This window comes from Prionailurus bengalensis, chromosome A1 (genome assembly GCF_016509475.1).
Source record: "Prionailurus bengalensis isolate Pbe53 chromosome A1, Fcat_Pben_1.1_paternal_pri, whole genome shotgun sequence".
In the NCBI taxonomy this organism is placed as follows: Eukaryota; Metazoa; Chordata; class Mammalia; order Carnivora; family Felidae; genus Prionailurus; species Prionailurus bengalensis.
In genome coordinates, this window is record NC_057343.1 from 64,620,198 (window position 1) to 64,635,945 (window position 15,748).

Below are 15,748 nucleotides of genomic sequence, written 5' to 3' on the forward strand. Positions count from 1 at the left end.
TATATGTGAGGCTGAGGAACTATACCAAGGGATTCTAGAAGGCAGAATGAAATCTTCCAGGATCTCACAGTGCTTAGGAGATAAAATCGTTGAAAGGGAGGGGTCTGCCATAAATGTATGGCCAACCCCCAGAACCTCACCCCAGACATTTCTCAGGTTTTGAGGTTGCAGTGGAGAAACAAAGCAAAGAGCTAATCTCGATATCCCTGAAAGCTGGTTGATGCTCATATGGTAATAAAATTAAAATAAACAGAATGAAAAGGTGGACATTTTCACAAAGAACTTGAATCTATATAAAAAATTAGGTAGGTATTTTAAAACTGAAAAGCCCACTAATTGAACTTAAATCACTGAATATGTGTAAATCACAGTAAACACAATAAAACCCAAATAAGTGAACGTGAAGAGAGATCCAGATCCACAGAAATAATCTAAACTGAAGAACAGAAATTAGATAAAGCAGAACAAAGCATAAGAGGCCTGGGCCACCATCAAAATGTCTAATATACCTGCAACTGGAGACCAAGAAAGACACGTGAGAGGGAGTAGGAAAGACAAATATTTGAAGACCAATTGGTCAAGAATGTTGTACAACTGATAAAGGAAAAAGGTCCGTTCTTAAGAAACTCAACAAAACCTAAGCAACATAATACAAAGAAAACCATAACCAGGTAGATCTTAGTCAAACTGTTGAACCAAGACAAAACGAAAGTCTTAAAACCAAGCAAAAGAACAAAACTAAGATTTTCAACAAAAACTAAAGACAGTAGAATGGCATCTTTCTTTAACATGCTGAGGGGAAAATTATGTCAATCCAGAATTCTATGACCAGTGAAAATACACATGTAAATGAGGCATAATAAAATCTATTTTGTCACATAAATGTTGAGTGAATGCTTACCTAGCAGACCTGAACTACAAGAAATACTTCAGTTCTTCAGGCTAAGGAAAAATAATTCCTAAAAGAAGCATGAAACTACAGGAAGCAATGAAGTTCACTGAAAACAAATCTTAAAATATTGGCACAAGAAGAAAATTTGACAATCAGAATGAGCTCTGTATCAATTATAGAAACCATATCTATAATTAACACATTTTACACACACACACACACACACACTCACACACACTCATACACACACAGAAATTTCAAGCACAGACAGATTATCTGGTAAATTCTTCTAAAAATAAAAGGAATGAATAGATTTAATCTTATACAAGCACTTTCAGGAAATACATACAAAAGAGAGAATTCTTCCTAATTTGCTGTGGGAAGCATATATTGACATTAAAATCTGACAAGGATATTAAAAGGAATTGGGGGGGTATTTACCATGAAATACACATGAGAAGGAGGGGTAAACATAAGAATTGGCCTCTGGAATTTATAATATATATTGAAATAAAATGTGATAATGAGAGTGGCTAAATAGTGTTTAACTTTTCTAAGGTTCTTATATTGTTGCCGAAGTGGTAATACTATTGAAAGTAGTATTGAATACTTATATTCAATAAGTATACTTACTGAAAGTAATAAGTCTAGAATAAATATTATACTATACATAAATATTACAATTATAATATCTAAGATATTCAAAAAGGTGTAACAAGAGGCTATCAAGCAATAAAAAATGATCCATCTAAAAATAGCAAGGAAAGACAAAAATAATAAAAATATTACATAAACATGAAAACAAATGTCATATCTAGAATTTATAAAGAACTCTTAGAAATCCATTAGAAAATGTAGATAACCTGTTTTTTCCTATGGGTAAATGACTTGAAAAGTCACCTTATATTAGAGGATGAAAAAAAAAATCAAAATCAGGGGCACCTGGGTGGTTCAATTGGTTTGGCGTCCCACTTCGGCTCAGGTCATGATCTCATGGTTCTCAAGCCCCCCGTCAGGCTCTGTGATGACAGCTCAGAGCCTGGAACCTGCTTTGGATTCTGTGTCTCCCTCTTTCTCTGCCCCTCCCCTACTCATGTTCTCTCTCTCTCTCTCTCTCTCTCTCTCTTTCTTTCTTTTTCAAAAATAAATAAACATCAAAAAAATTTAAAGAAAAAATCAAAATCATATAAAAATAAATCATCTTTTTTTAGGTTTTATTTATATTTGAGAGAGACAGTGGGAATGGGGGAGGGGCAGAGAGAGGGGGACAGAGGATCTGAAGCAGGCTCTGCGCTGCCCCTAGAGAGCCTGCTAGGGGCTTGAACTCACAATTGGTGAGATCATGACCTGAGCTGAATGAAGTCAGACACTCAACTAACTGAGCCACCCAGGTACCCCTAGAAATAAATCACTAAAACTATCACTACATGCCCACAAAACAACTAAAATTAAAACAGCCAATATTACCAAGTCTTGAAGAAAGCATGGGATAACTGGAAGTGGTGTGTATTGTTGGTGGAAATTTAAACCTGAAGAACCATATCGGACATCTATTCTGGCAATGTCTATTAAAGATAAATATTAATATACCCTTTGTCTCAGCAATTCCACTCCTGGATATACACTCAAGATCAATGAATGCTTAAGTCATTCAAAAAATATGCACAACAATATGCAATTAGCATTATTTATCGTATCCTCAAACTGAGAACAGATGAATAGTCCAATGCTAAATAAGTTGCTGTCTATGCATAAAATGGAACGCCTATATTGCAATTGACAGGGTTCAGGAAAGGCAACGTCAAAATATGACATCATGATGAATTGAATATTTTGAGCTGAAGAAATTTGAGAAAGGGCAAGTGCAGGAACCTTCCCCTGAAGCAGGTTTTAAGACCCTAATATGAAAGGTGCTCTCACTATAAACAGGGTAGGGAGTATCCTTATCTCCAAAGACTAGGGACTCAGCTCAGGAGAATCTGAACAACAAGCTTTTTCCCCACTTAGCTCATAGCCTTTTTTGTCCTATCACATTTTCCCATGATTTTCTGCTCTTCATCAAACCTAGCATAAGAATGCTCAGCTTTAACTGCTTCTTCCTAATGAAGGCTCCTGTGTCATATAAAATTCCTATTAAATAAATTTGTGTGCTTTTCTCTTGTTAATCTGTCTTTTGTTGCAGAGATTGTAGTTGAGAACTTAAAAGGGTAGAAAGAAAAGATACTTTTTCTCCCCTACACAATAATAATGAATAATTGATACATACAATAATATGATAAATGTTTAAAACATAATGTTGAATATAAACAGCCATATACAAGAGGATATATACTACATGATACTATCTTTATTAAATTTATTAACAGGCAAATGAATCTATGTAAGTAGAGATCAGAATAGCAGTTATCTTCTGATTCTTGTTATAGACTGAGATGATAGATTTCTGGGATGCTTGTACTATATTCTAATTTGAGTTGTATTTTTGCCTGTATACCTATGCAAAAACTCACTGAACTGTATATTTAAGATCTGTAGACTATATTAATAAATTAAACATCAATATTAAGAAGGAGGAAATAAACAAATAAAGCTAGTTTCACTACACAGATACCGACCTCCATGACCTCACAATTTCATATTTAGGTATATACCCAACATATATGACCGTTTTTTTTACACTGAAAGACATTTACAAGATTTTCACAGCAACAGTATTTTTACATCCAGATGCTCAAAATAGTACAATTGTCTACCAACACAATGGGAAATTAAGTTATGGTTCATTGATACTATAGAATAAAATACAGTAATTAAAAAGAATGAATTTCTGCTACATTTGGAATGTCACAGACATGCTTGCATTCATATAAAGTTCCTCAGGAAAAATGAATCTGTGGTAGAAGTCAAAATTGTGTTATATTTGGGAGAAGAAAATGAGGCGTAAAAGAGGCTTCCGAAATGCTGGTAATGTTCTGTATCATGCTAATGGTGGTCACATGGCTGAGTTCATGTCAAATTCTTGAGGTTACACACTTATGACTTTTGCACTATTTAGTATGTATCTTTGTATTCAACCGTAAGGGTTATTGTAACAATAGACCACAAATTGTGGCTTAACACAGTGGATTTATTGCATCACAGTTCTGGAGTCTGGAAGGTGGAAATCAAAGAGTCAGCAAGGGTGGGTCCTTCTGAGGGCTGTGAATCTGCTCCATGCCTCTTTCCTAGCTTCTGCTGGTTTTCTGGCAGCATTTGGCCTCCTTGGCTTGTAGGTGTGTTGGCCAACCCTACACCGTCACATACATTTTCCTGCTATGTCCTTGTATAGTGTTCACTTTGTTCATGTCTGGCCCTGTGTTCACATTTCCCCTTTTTATAAGGACAGTAATCATATTGCGTTAGGGCCCACCCTAATGATCTCATTTTCACTTTATTACCTCTGTAAAGACCCTATTTTCAAAGAATGTCATGTTTGGGGTGCCTGGGTGACTCAGCCGGTTGAGTGTCTGACTTCAGCTCAGGTCATGATCTCGAGGTCAGTGAGTTCGAGCCCTGCATAGGGCTCTGTCTGACAGCTCAGAGCCTGGAGCCTGCTTCAGATTCTGTGTCTCCCTCTCTCTCTACCCCTCCCCCACTCATGCCGGCTCCCCCCCCCCACTCAAAAGTAAACAAATAAACATTTAAAAATTAAAAAAAAAGAAGGTCATGTTTGGAGGTCCTGGAGTTTGGGACCTCAAAATATATTTTTGCAGAAACATGATTCAGCCTATAAGAAACATATATTGTACATTTCAAAACTCTAAAAATTAGGGGTGCCTGGATGGCTCAGTTGGTTGAGCGTCTGACTTTGGCTCAGGTCATGATCTCACAGTTTGTTTGAGTTCGAGCCCCATGTTGGGCTCTGTGCTGACAGCTCAGAGCCTGGAGCTTGCTTCAAATTCTGTGTCTGCCCCTCCTATGCTCATGCTCTCTCTCTCTCTCTCTCTCAATAATAAATAAACGTTAAAAAAAATTTAAAACAAAACTTCAAAAATTAAAGCTAACAGAAAAAGGAATAGAATTAAAATGTAGGTCAAGGAGGGCTGCAATAACCCTTGATGATAGAATACCTATTTCTTTTTAAAAAAAAAATTTAAAGTTTTTATTTTGAGAGAGAAAGAGAGACAGCATGTGTCAGGGAGGGGCAGTGAGAGACAGAGAGAGAGAATCCCATGCAGACTCTGCACTGTCAGCACAGATGAGGGGCATGAGCCCAGGAAGCAGTGAGATCATGACCTGAGCCGAAACCAAGACCTGGATGCTTACCCGACTGAGCCATCCAAGCTCCCCTAGAATGCCAGTTTCTAAACCAAATGTTAGAATGGCTTGAAACATGTTAGAATTGAAAATTTTAGAACCAGAAGGCACACTTGGGGACTTTCAACCTCCTCCTTTTTTTCAGCTAAAACATTTAGGCTCAGCCAAATTAAAGTTTGTTTAGGCACACATTTAAATCGTTAATGGAAGAATCTAGCCTAGAATCCCAAACACCCACCTGCCCTTTCCCCAAGGCAACCACAGCCTCAAATTTTACTAATTTTTCTCAAATTATTTCTAGAATATTTACCAAGATCACAATTCCTTAATCCTGGCTTAGCATATCTTTGTCCGTATTTTTGTGGTTTATGTAAAGAAAGCTAGATTAAGGGACTTTCACTGCAAAGGTGAAAATCAGAATGACATGTGTGAAGCTATAACTCTTGTTACCATCTGGCATACACAAGGGTGTCGTACTAAATGAGATCAGAACGAGCTCCTTGGAAGTAAACCTTTAATAGACTGGGGAACTTTAAGGGCATCTCTCCTAGAATGTTTTAATAGAGCATCTGAGGATGAGTTCCGCACAGCTGGCCAATGAAAGCAATCTAGATTAGTTGCCAAAACTAGGTTTTAAATGAATTTGCAATCCGTCACAGTTCTTTCTAAAAGATAATGGAACTTTTGACGAATTAGCAAATAAAAATCTTTTCTAATCTGGAACCCTTACATCGAGAATGTATCATGATTAAAGGTTTCCTTTCTCCCTCCCTCCTTTCCTTCCTTCCTTTTATTTTTTTCCCTTGTCTGTTTCTCATGACATCAGGCTTATACAGATCAATCATTCAAGGACAGTGATTCCAACATGTATCAGTTGGATGACATAAATCCTGTAGTCCTGTTAGAAATATATTAAGATAATAAAAAGAAATGGCAAGGGAAAATCTAAATAATGGAAATGCTAATTCCTGTATTCCATGTAAAAATTTCATGGTCTTTCTGTCAGTAGAGATAACTGAATTGCTAACATTGCCAATCCTTTTCTTTTTGACTGAGCCAAGATAAAGCAACATTTAGCAGATGAACTGAGCAAAGAAAACCACTCCCTTAGTAACACAACCAAAATTAATATTATACCATTAACTAGCAAATGCATCTAAAGTTAAAATTACCTTTCTGATATGGGTCCCGATTCACTTCTGTAGAGTGTGCTTAATGGAAACCTGATTCACTAGCTGATAATCAGTTATCTAGAATTCATCTTCAGTCAATCCATCCATGTTTTGGAATACTTTCACTTGTTTGCTCAGAGGGAGCAGATGTTCAGTTCTATCTTTGATTTTGGAAATTTGGTCGTTGTGCCTTATAGTGTCAGGAAGATGATACAAGATAATGAGGCAAATTGTTAGCCATGTTCTTAGCAGTAAATTACTAGTACCTTGAGTTGCTGTAGCATCCAAACCAGGGAGAGGCCGTTTCCTGAGGTAATCTGTGTTTTTAGGGCAAATATGCATGTTAGTCTGTATTACATGCTGGTTATTTAAGTATTCTCATGCATATGAAGACCTAGGAACAGAGATATAGGCTTTCAGCATGTTAAAAAATGACTCCTCGATGATAAACCACACCATGAATAATACAAATTCACGCTTCACCCAAGAAATGTAAAATAATGAGATTATTTAATATCTGATTTTTCTGGTTTAGGATGTTCTTTAATTTTAATCATAGACTCACCTGGAACAGCTAGAAACCTGGATGGTGTCTATCTTATAATTGTGCGTGACAATATGCAATGTGATTTGTGTGTGTGTCTATGTAGATATACAATATCTAGTGTGCAATATGCAGTAATGATTTGGAAAATTAATAAACTACTTGGGAAGTAAGATAGCAGCATCAAGAAAACAATTCTCACCTTTTTTGGGGGTGGGGGGGTGGGGCAATTATAAATGTCATGCCTCATGTCCTACGTAATGAAATGTCAGACTTCAAGAAATTTGCATTACACATCCACTTAGTCCGTTGAACATCTTACATGTTTGCAATATAGATAGGCTCCATTTTCCTCCTCCCCTCGTCTCCCATGCTCCTGGTGCAGGGTCCTTATACATTGCTTGTGACAAAGTGGCCTTGTTCCTTCCCTATTGTAGCCGTTGATCTTCTATATCTGTCCAGCTAACTCAGCATGGATGTTTTGATTGAAGGCTCCAAAATGAACTCTGGGGTTGTCTTGTAAGAAATGTTGTGTGTGCATGTGTGTGTGAGTGTGTGTGTGTGTGTGTGTGTGTGTGTGTTGTTGTTGTTGTCTTCTGTTTTTCTTTTTTAGCAATTCTTTCCGGGTCTTCAGAGTGTTTTCACACAGACGTTTCACAAAAGCCATTTGAGAATTGCTAACATTTGGCATGGGCACTTCCTCTTTTGAAAAAAAAGAAAAAGTCTCTCATTTTTTCTGAGTTCTTTTTGAGGTTGTGTTTGTATCCCTACTTCCATTTTATTTCTGCACTTACTCATTAGCTTTTAGTTTAAACTCTCCCGTGAGGTCAAACATAGGGGTTGGACTGGAACACACATTAATTATAGACGTATCTGGTCACTTTGGGCATGGCAGCTCAGAAGACGGAACCGGCCACATTCTGAGTTGAAGATAAGTTTTAGCACAGTGAAAGGAGACATACAGAATTTTCTTAAGGGGACTAGAAATAAATGATTTCTTGAAGCATTAGAGGCCAGATAGTGAATGTGGTAAGCCTTTTTTAAGTTCAGTATTCTATTTACAAAATCACAAGACTTTTATAAATTGCCAGACTGCCTTGCATAAACTAAATGCCAACAGAACAGTGACCTTTCAAATCACTGGGTAACAGAAGCCGAGATCAGAAAGCTCAAACTTAAAGCAAACACTGACAAGAAATCCTACAGAAATGACTTCTGTGTCTGGTCAACGTAACATAACATGACACACTGTAAAATGTGTTTGGCTTTTTAGGTGGAATGGTCTATTGTGGCTTAACTGCTTTTGAAAATATGAACTTGGAGATCTATGGTTAGGTTAGCTTAACATAAATTATTATTATTTTTTTTAATTTGAAAGAGGAAGAGTGGGAAAATTTGCTAGAAAAAGATTTGTAAAATATGATTGTAATTGTGTTCATAAGGGAGGTGAAAAAAGGATGGACCGGGTTGGGGTCTAGATGGGGTCAGAGTTAGAGGTTTGGGGGAAGGGAAGTTAAATTGCAAAAGAAGATGAGGGCATATTATATAAGAAGGTTTTTTTTAAAGGTCTCATTTGAAATATGTAACGGAGATAACTTTAAAAATACATCACGAGGAATTTTGAATCAGAGTTCCAATTTTAAAATGTTATGAGCTTCCGTTGTTTTCCTATTTCCCATACATTTCTTTTTAAGTTTCACTTAAACTGTATGAAAGTGCAGATACCAAGTGCTTTATAACAAAATTAAATTCATATATATGTATATATTTGCGTGTATATATTCAAAGAGATTTTTTATTCTATACTTAAAATACATCTTTAGAGATGCCTTATAATTGATGAAGTGAAAGTATAATTTTTTTCTGTATCTTTAGTTTTTTAGTTTGAAGTTTTTCTGTCAACATTTAATTTCAACAACATGTTCTCATCAATAGCATAAACTCAGAAAACAGGTTTTACCATGTCTGCACTTGAATAGATGAGTAGAGCCTCGTGTCTGATGACTAATATTTTCCAAATACATATGTACTTCTTGTATATCCATGTAAATGATTGTAAGGGGACGGAGGAGGAAATATTTTAGAGATGCATTACTATGTATAGGATTTTGAGACATGTTCAATTGCTTTCACATTTGGAAATTTTGGATGAATATGTTTCTCTTTCACAGCAAACATGTTGTGTATGCGAGCCATCTCTAGCCAGATTTTATTGTAAGTGTTTGAAAGGATATTGCAACTATGGGATATTGCCAGACCGTTAGTAAAAAGCAAATTGAGTCTATTGAGAGATTAATTCACCAGCTGAAAGAAATACATTTGCCTTAGAGTAATCAGATATTCTACCCACCGAACTCATCCTCCAAGATAGCATAACTAATGAGTTTCCTAAACCAATTAAACATAAGCAGGAAGCATCAGTCATCAGAACTGACTATTTTCAGCTAATCAGCTGACTGCACAAACTGCATGGCATTGACGAAAGGAGGAACACCCTAAAAGTTGTGGGTTTTTTCACTGTCCTCACTCTGCTTCTCAATTTTATGGATGCGGCGTCTTGCACAGGACACTGTAAATGAGTATGGTGCCTTCTACTACATAAAGTGCTTCCCCTTGCATTATTATTCAGTAGAATAAAATAAGTTTTAATGGGCTTAAGTGAGTTGGTGAAAGGCACACAATTAATGTATGTCTGGGACTCAAAATCATGCCCTTCCTCTGTTGTAGTTGTTCTATAAATATGTATGTATTGATCGACGTTCTACCTTTCATGACTTGGGAATAGGTTCAAGTGTTCAAAATACTGCCATCTTTACAACTGGGCAGACTCAGATCAAGTCAAGGCAGGATGAGGATGATCATGGCATGGGTTCCCTTTTTGAAAGACAGAATCAGGGTAACCAGTATCAGTTCCTACCGGTTATAATGATAACTGTGATACAAATAACTAACCATTACTGAGCACTCACAATATGGTAGCACTTTGTATAATTAAGCCAATTAATAGTCTCAAAACCTTCCAAACAGATATTGTTCTCTTAATTTACAGATGCAGAGAATGTAGGCCCAGAGAGTAATGTTAAAATTTTAAGGCTTTACATTTTGGAAAATTCTAATATGTTCTATATTTTATGAGTATATGGAACAGCTATCCATGTATGTGATAAAAAGAAGCGATGTTTGATACAGTATGTGGCATGAGTATATCTACTGTAATATGACTGATTTTCATATGTCATTTATAAAAATTGGCTTCTTTATCATTCTACAGGGTCATTTTATTTGTATATATTGCTTTTTTTTAAGTATATTTATTTCTTTTGAGAGAGAGACAGAGAGAGAGAGAGAGCTGAACAGGGGAGAGGCAGAGAGAGAGAGAGAGAGAGAAGGAGAGAGAATCCTAAGCAGACTCCATGCTGTTTGCATAAAGCCCAATGAGGGGCTCAGTCTCATGAACGGTGAGATCATGACCTGAGCTGAAATCAAGAGTCAGATGCTTAACCAACTGAGTCACCCAGGCGCCCCTGTGTATGTTGCTTTAAATGTGCACATGTGGAACTTGTTTCGTTTTACCTAAAGACATGGGGCGCAAGCTTGTCTTTGATGGAAGCTGTGTATATTTCTCCAAAATGACTTAAGAATAGTAAGTGAAATAGCACTTGCCCATGAAGGTGGAGCCAACAGAAAGATGGCGGAGTGATCTGCATGCTGCTCCCAGGCTTTGGAGGAGGAGAGGGCGGTAAAGAGCTGATGTCCTGTGAAAGAACAAGAGGCCATTTCATCACCTGGTGACCCAATCATAAAGCTAAAGTTCCCTTCCTACTCTAGAAAAAAATGAATATTTTATATAAATAAGTTTTTGACCCTATGTAGATTCCTGTTCCTAGGTATTCATTTAAAAAGGTAATTTGAATACCCCTTTTCTCTTGAGTTAATAGGGTAGCAAACACAAATATTTTGGGGAAGTATTTCTTGGTATAATCTTTCAATGTTAAATTTTTATTTCCACAATATTTTAGATGCTTCCTGGAGCACAGGAATGAGATGAACTTCTTACTAAGATCAAAAAGAAAAATCATTTGGCAAGATGACAAAACTAAATCATTAGTCTGCTTCCCCCACCCCACCCCCGATTTTCACATCATTTCTTTTATTTTGATTGTACCTTGTTGCATATTCATGTAGACCACTTTGAAAGAAGGAATATAGGAGCACCAGGGTGGCTCAGTCGGTTGGGTGTCCGACTTTAGCTCAGGTCATGATCTCACAGTTTGTGGGTTCGAGCCCTGCATCAGGCTCTACGCTGACAGCTTAGAGCCTGGAGCCTGCTTTGGATTCTGTGTCTCCCTCTCTCTCTGTCCACCCCCCATTCACACTCTGCCTCTCTATCAAAAGTAAATAAACATTAAAAAATTTTTTGAAATAAGGAATATAGGGCCACCTGGGTGGCTCAGTTAGTTAAGTGTCTGACTCTCAGTTTTTGCTCAAGTCATGATCTCATGGTTTCATGAGTTTGAGCCCAGCGTCGGGCTCTGCACTGATGGTGTGGAGCCTGCTTGGGATTCTCTCTCTCTCCCTCTGTCTCTGCCCCTCCCCAACTCATGCTTTCTCTCTTTCTCAAAATAAATAAACTTTAAAATTTTTAAAAAGGAATATATACTGAGTACTTTTTAAGAACTAAGACTATGTCTTCTCCTTGGATGTGAATTATATTCTTCAACATATGTATGAGTTGCATAATATATACTCAATGTCATTGAATAAATAAGTGAATTCATCTACTAGTCAATAAGCATGAATTCAAAAGCTGTTCTAGAATATCATGGCCTCTGAAGATTTGAGTAAAAGTGAAAGCACTTTCCTAAATTAGATGTAAAGGGCGTGGAAGACAGGGTAAATTTAATAAATTATTTTCAAATTGCAAATGAATTAAAACATATTTATTCAGCATCTATAATGTGGAAATATCCCTCTGGTAATGATTGGGAGCATAAAAATGAGAATATCATGGTCTCATCCTTGAGAAACTTACCATTAGTCAGAAAGACACGGCATATGCTCAAGAAAGTTAATTAAGTGCCTGTGAATGGTACACAGAGACAAAAAGATCCAAGAAATATGTATGGAGTGGGAAAAGAGGTATTTGAGGTTGAACTTGAGATTTAGGATATGATGAATTGTGAAAGAAGAAAGGGGGTATTCTATGTGGAGGAAAAACAAGAGTTGGAAGTGAGAAAAATACGAAACAAGCACAAACAAAATTATAGACATATAAATTCACACAGTTTCAGTGTGACAAACAAACTGATTGCTCTGAGGCAGAATTTGGGTGCTGGGGGATTGTGCTTAGACATAATTAACAACAACAAAGTTGTTAACTGTATTTGAATGGTATTTTGTAGGCCCCATTTCCAAATGTATGTCAGTGGGTGTTGAGTGAGGGGAAGGGGTAATTTGCTTATGTAAATTTGGAAAATGGGAAGTGAGTCTCAACTGTTAAACAAGATTGCTTACTGTGAGGTTTCTCATGAGCCTTTAGTTCATGGGTATCAAGAAGGGGCCATCATAGGAATTTCACAACCATTTTGCCACAGGATCTCTTTCTGTGATTTGTCTATCTCTAGTGATATTTCTCCTCTAGACACATGTTGGGAACTAGCAGTTTTTGACAGTTAAGGGTCACAAAGAGCAGTAAGGCAGAGAGAAATGACATGGTGAAAGTACTGATTTGGGGAAAATAATTTGGTGGTAGTAGATGGAGAGACTGATGTCCCCTGCAATCAGGGGTTGGGAAGAGAAGTTGTAATGATACATGAATAGTGGAGATGGAAGTTTTATTTTAAGATACAAAGCAGTAGAGTACATTTTTATATCCAATCACTGCTTAGAGATGAAGTATTGTGGCAAGAGCTGCAGATAAGGACTTGTGTGTAATTTGTATACAGGTGAGAGCACAATCTGTCGGGATGGATTCCCAGAAAGAGACTACAAAGGAAGAACAGAGATTTCTGCTATTAACTGAAACATTTATCTTTATTTTCCTGGAAGTGTGAGGAGAGAGACGATCAAACTAAGAAGAAATTGGAATAGTTTAATCCAAAAAATGTGGGGTTTGAATAAGGATCTTACTGTGAAAATCTTGTTTTTGTTGATTAGAAATGTATAGGGGATTTTGGCAAGATAAATTTTATCATAGTTGTGAGAATGAAAATGAACATTTGTGGATGTGTGATGATTGAGAAGGAAGAAAATGAACATAGTAAGATGGAACTTTCATGCAGAGGACGCAGAGATATTGACCCCATCAGAGGGAGATAGGATTATTGGGAACCTGGAAGTGTGGGTCAGATAGAATTGTGGATATTTTTTGATGAGTTTGTCTTAGGAAGCAGTGATTATGTCTCATATTCAGGGACTTGGAAGCAGTGAGAGGGATTGTGAAGAGGATGAGAAACTGAAACGTGGAGAAAAAGTAAGATATGACGGCTTGTTTCCCGGGGTATGATCTTCTCAGTAAGGGAATGTCTTATGGAATATTAACCTCTTGTTTGGAGGAATATGCAAGAGAATCAGGGGAGACATCTTTTTGAATTTAACGCCTATTAACACATTTAGGAAATGCTAATAAATAGAAATTAATTCTGACCAGAATTTTTAAATTATTGTCAAATTGTTTTACCGTTTCGTTCTTGTTAGGGAAAAATTAATTTTAAAGAATTGTAATACTTCACAATTTGTGACCTCATTTTATTTTAAATTTTGAAAGCTTATAAAAAAGTCCAGCTTCTTTGATGGAAGTGTTCCTTAAATGCTAAACATATTCATCTTAGTTGTACTGCGGATATTTTACCCTTTGTTTTCCAATATGAAATATTGTCGTTGGGCTGCATGTTTAATTATTGTCTGCCAGTCGATACTATTATCTAGAAAATCTCCTAGAACTAACAACCCTGATACTTTCACGAAGCACCCTAAAAATTTAAATGCCCATTAAGTGTTCAGCAGTGGTACATTTTGTTCATAATATAGCAGTACCCTCTTGTGCTCATGTTTGGTCATATGTTCTATACTGCCTTACAGGGGTGTGTGCCACATACTCAATCATTTCTCTCATCTTAGCTTTAAGTGAAATATTTTATTATTCATGATATCATCTTCTTGAAAAGGAGTTCAGGCATTACCAATATTAAAATTGGTATTACCAATTTAAAAATATTACCAGCACTCCCATGCTGTAGGGGGAAATGGCTATTCCATCCATTTTGCTCGTATTAGTAAATAAAATACTTGAGAACCAAGAACCAAGAAGTTGGTTAAATTTCCTAAGTAATTTGTAGAAATGGAAGTGGGATCTAAGTCTTTTGTTCCCAGGTTCAGTTCTGTGCATATGCATTGGACTATGCATCTGATCCAAGAAAGTTTAAAGCTATACACACATATATGTGCAAAATTCGACATTCTTTTAACAGAATCTTTTCTTGAAGAATATTACTCTATGTTTTGAGAAATTTTGGATTGTTGGCTTACAGCACAGCACAGTAGTATCAACCAATATACTGCAAAGGGAGTTGTGTCGTCCTGGAGTTTGATTGATGGAGTTTGATTGACCAAGCTTAAACATGTTAATTCAGAGACAAAAGATTCTCCAGCCAAACTATCCATGAGCAAGAAAGCCTGGTTTATTGGCTTTCCAAAGCCTCAAGCAAAGCTTGATTATTGAGCCGATATGCAGATTGTAGATCTTTGTAGCTGTAACACCTTGCCCATTATTTATTATTATTTCAGTAGTTTTAATTTTTCTTACAGACTCAATTTGGTAAAGTATTCTCACCAAAATAGTAGAGCCCCATAAGAAAATCAGTCTAATTTAGACACGTTTCTGAATCACTTCCTTAGATGACTTGAGTCTTCCATTAATAAGTGTTTTGTATCCATATTTAGTTGTTGCAGGGTAGGTCACCCAAGCCCAACAAGTGGGAACTGCAGATGGGCAGTGGCGGTGGCATGGCTGAACAGGTCAGCGGGGAGTGTGATGATGAAGACGGTTGTGGGGGATCGGGAAGTGGAGAAGTCAAGAGGACGCTGAAAATCACGGACTGTAAGTACATGATTCTAACACCACTTCTAAAGAATTAATTTTGAAATATAATTGAAGATAATTATTATTGTGAATGTAAAGTAATAATGATAGTGAATTCAGAAGCATGCAAAAGGAATTGGAAATGAAAATGACCCCATTTTTAAGTTATTCAGGACATGTATTCTTGGGGGTTTTGTTATCTTTAACTCATGGCTTTGAATGGAAATGGCATTTTTATTTTTTCTGAGAAAGACTAGTGAATGACCAGTTCTGAGAATTAAAGGCTTTAAAGGCAGATGGTCCTCAGGGAATGAAATGACTATTAGGGTGCCTATTAAATGCATATTGGTAAATAATGTCAAACCAGGATGGGTAAACTCTACTAAATAATCAAATTCTGCAACTTCATTATATTGTGCCATTACATAAAAGATACTTTACCAGGTTTGCATCAGAGTCGAATTGCAAAGAAATTGGTTAAATATATGGTTAGTGATAGTGGAAACTGCTCAGATTTAACTCTTAGGAATTTGTTCTCCCAAAAAAACTCTCACCGGTCATTCACCTTGTTGCGGTTGTATCAGTTTGAAAACCGTTTCCGGTATGGCTGGACTGATCACCACGGCAAAAGATGGAGCTTGCAAATGACAACAGCCACAACAAATCACCAGATGAACTTTGTTTTCTTTTCTTCACTTTCAAAGATGAGGCATATTGGCTCTTTCTTGTTAGGTATATGCAGATGTTCAGGTGGGCAAGACGAC

At 36.7% G+C, this 15,748-nt stretch overlaps 1 protein-coding gene across 1 annotated transcript in view; it reads left to right on the forward strand.

The window, feature by feature from the left end:
* LOC122478826 (glypican-5-like) overlaps nt 1-15,748 on the forward strand; it is a 1,039,221-nt gene that overhangs the window by 273,967 nt on the left and 749,506 nt on the right. The window contains exon 3 of the mRNA XM_043572524.1: nt 14,846-15,002. Within this exon, the coding sequence (XP_043428459.1) occupies nt 14,846-15,002 (157 nt within the window). The remainder of the gene's footprint in view (nt 1-14,845; nt 15,003-15,748) is intronic.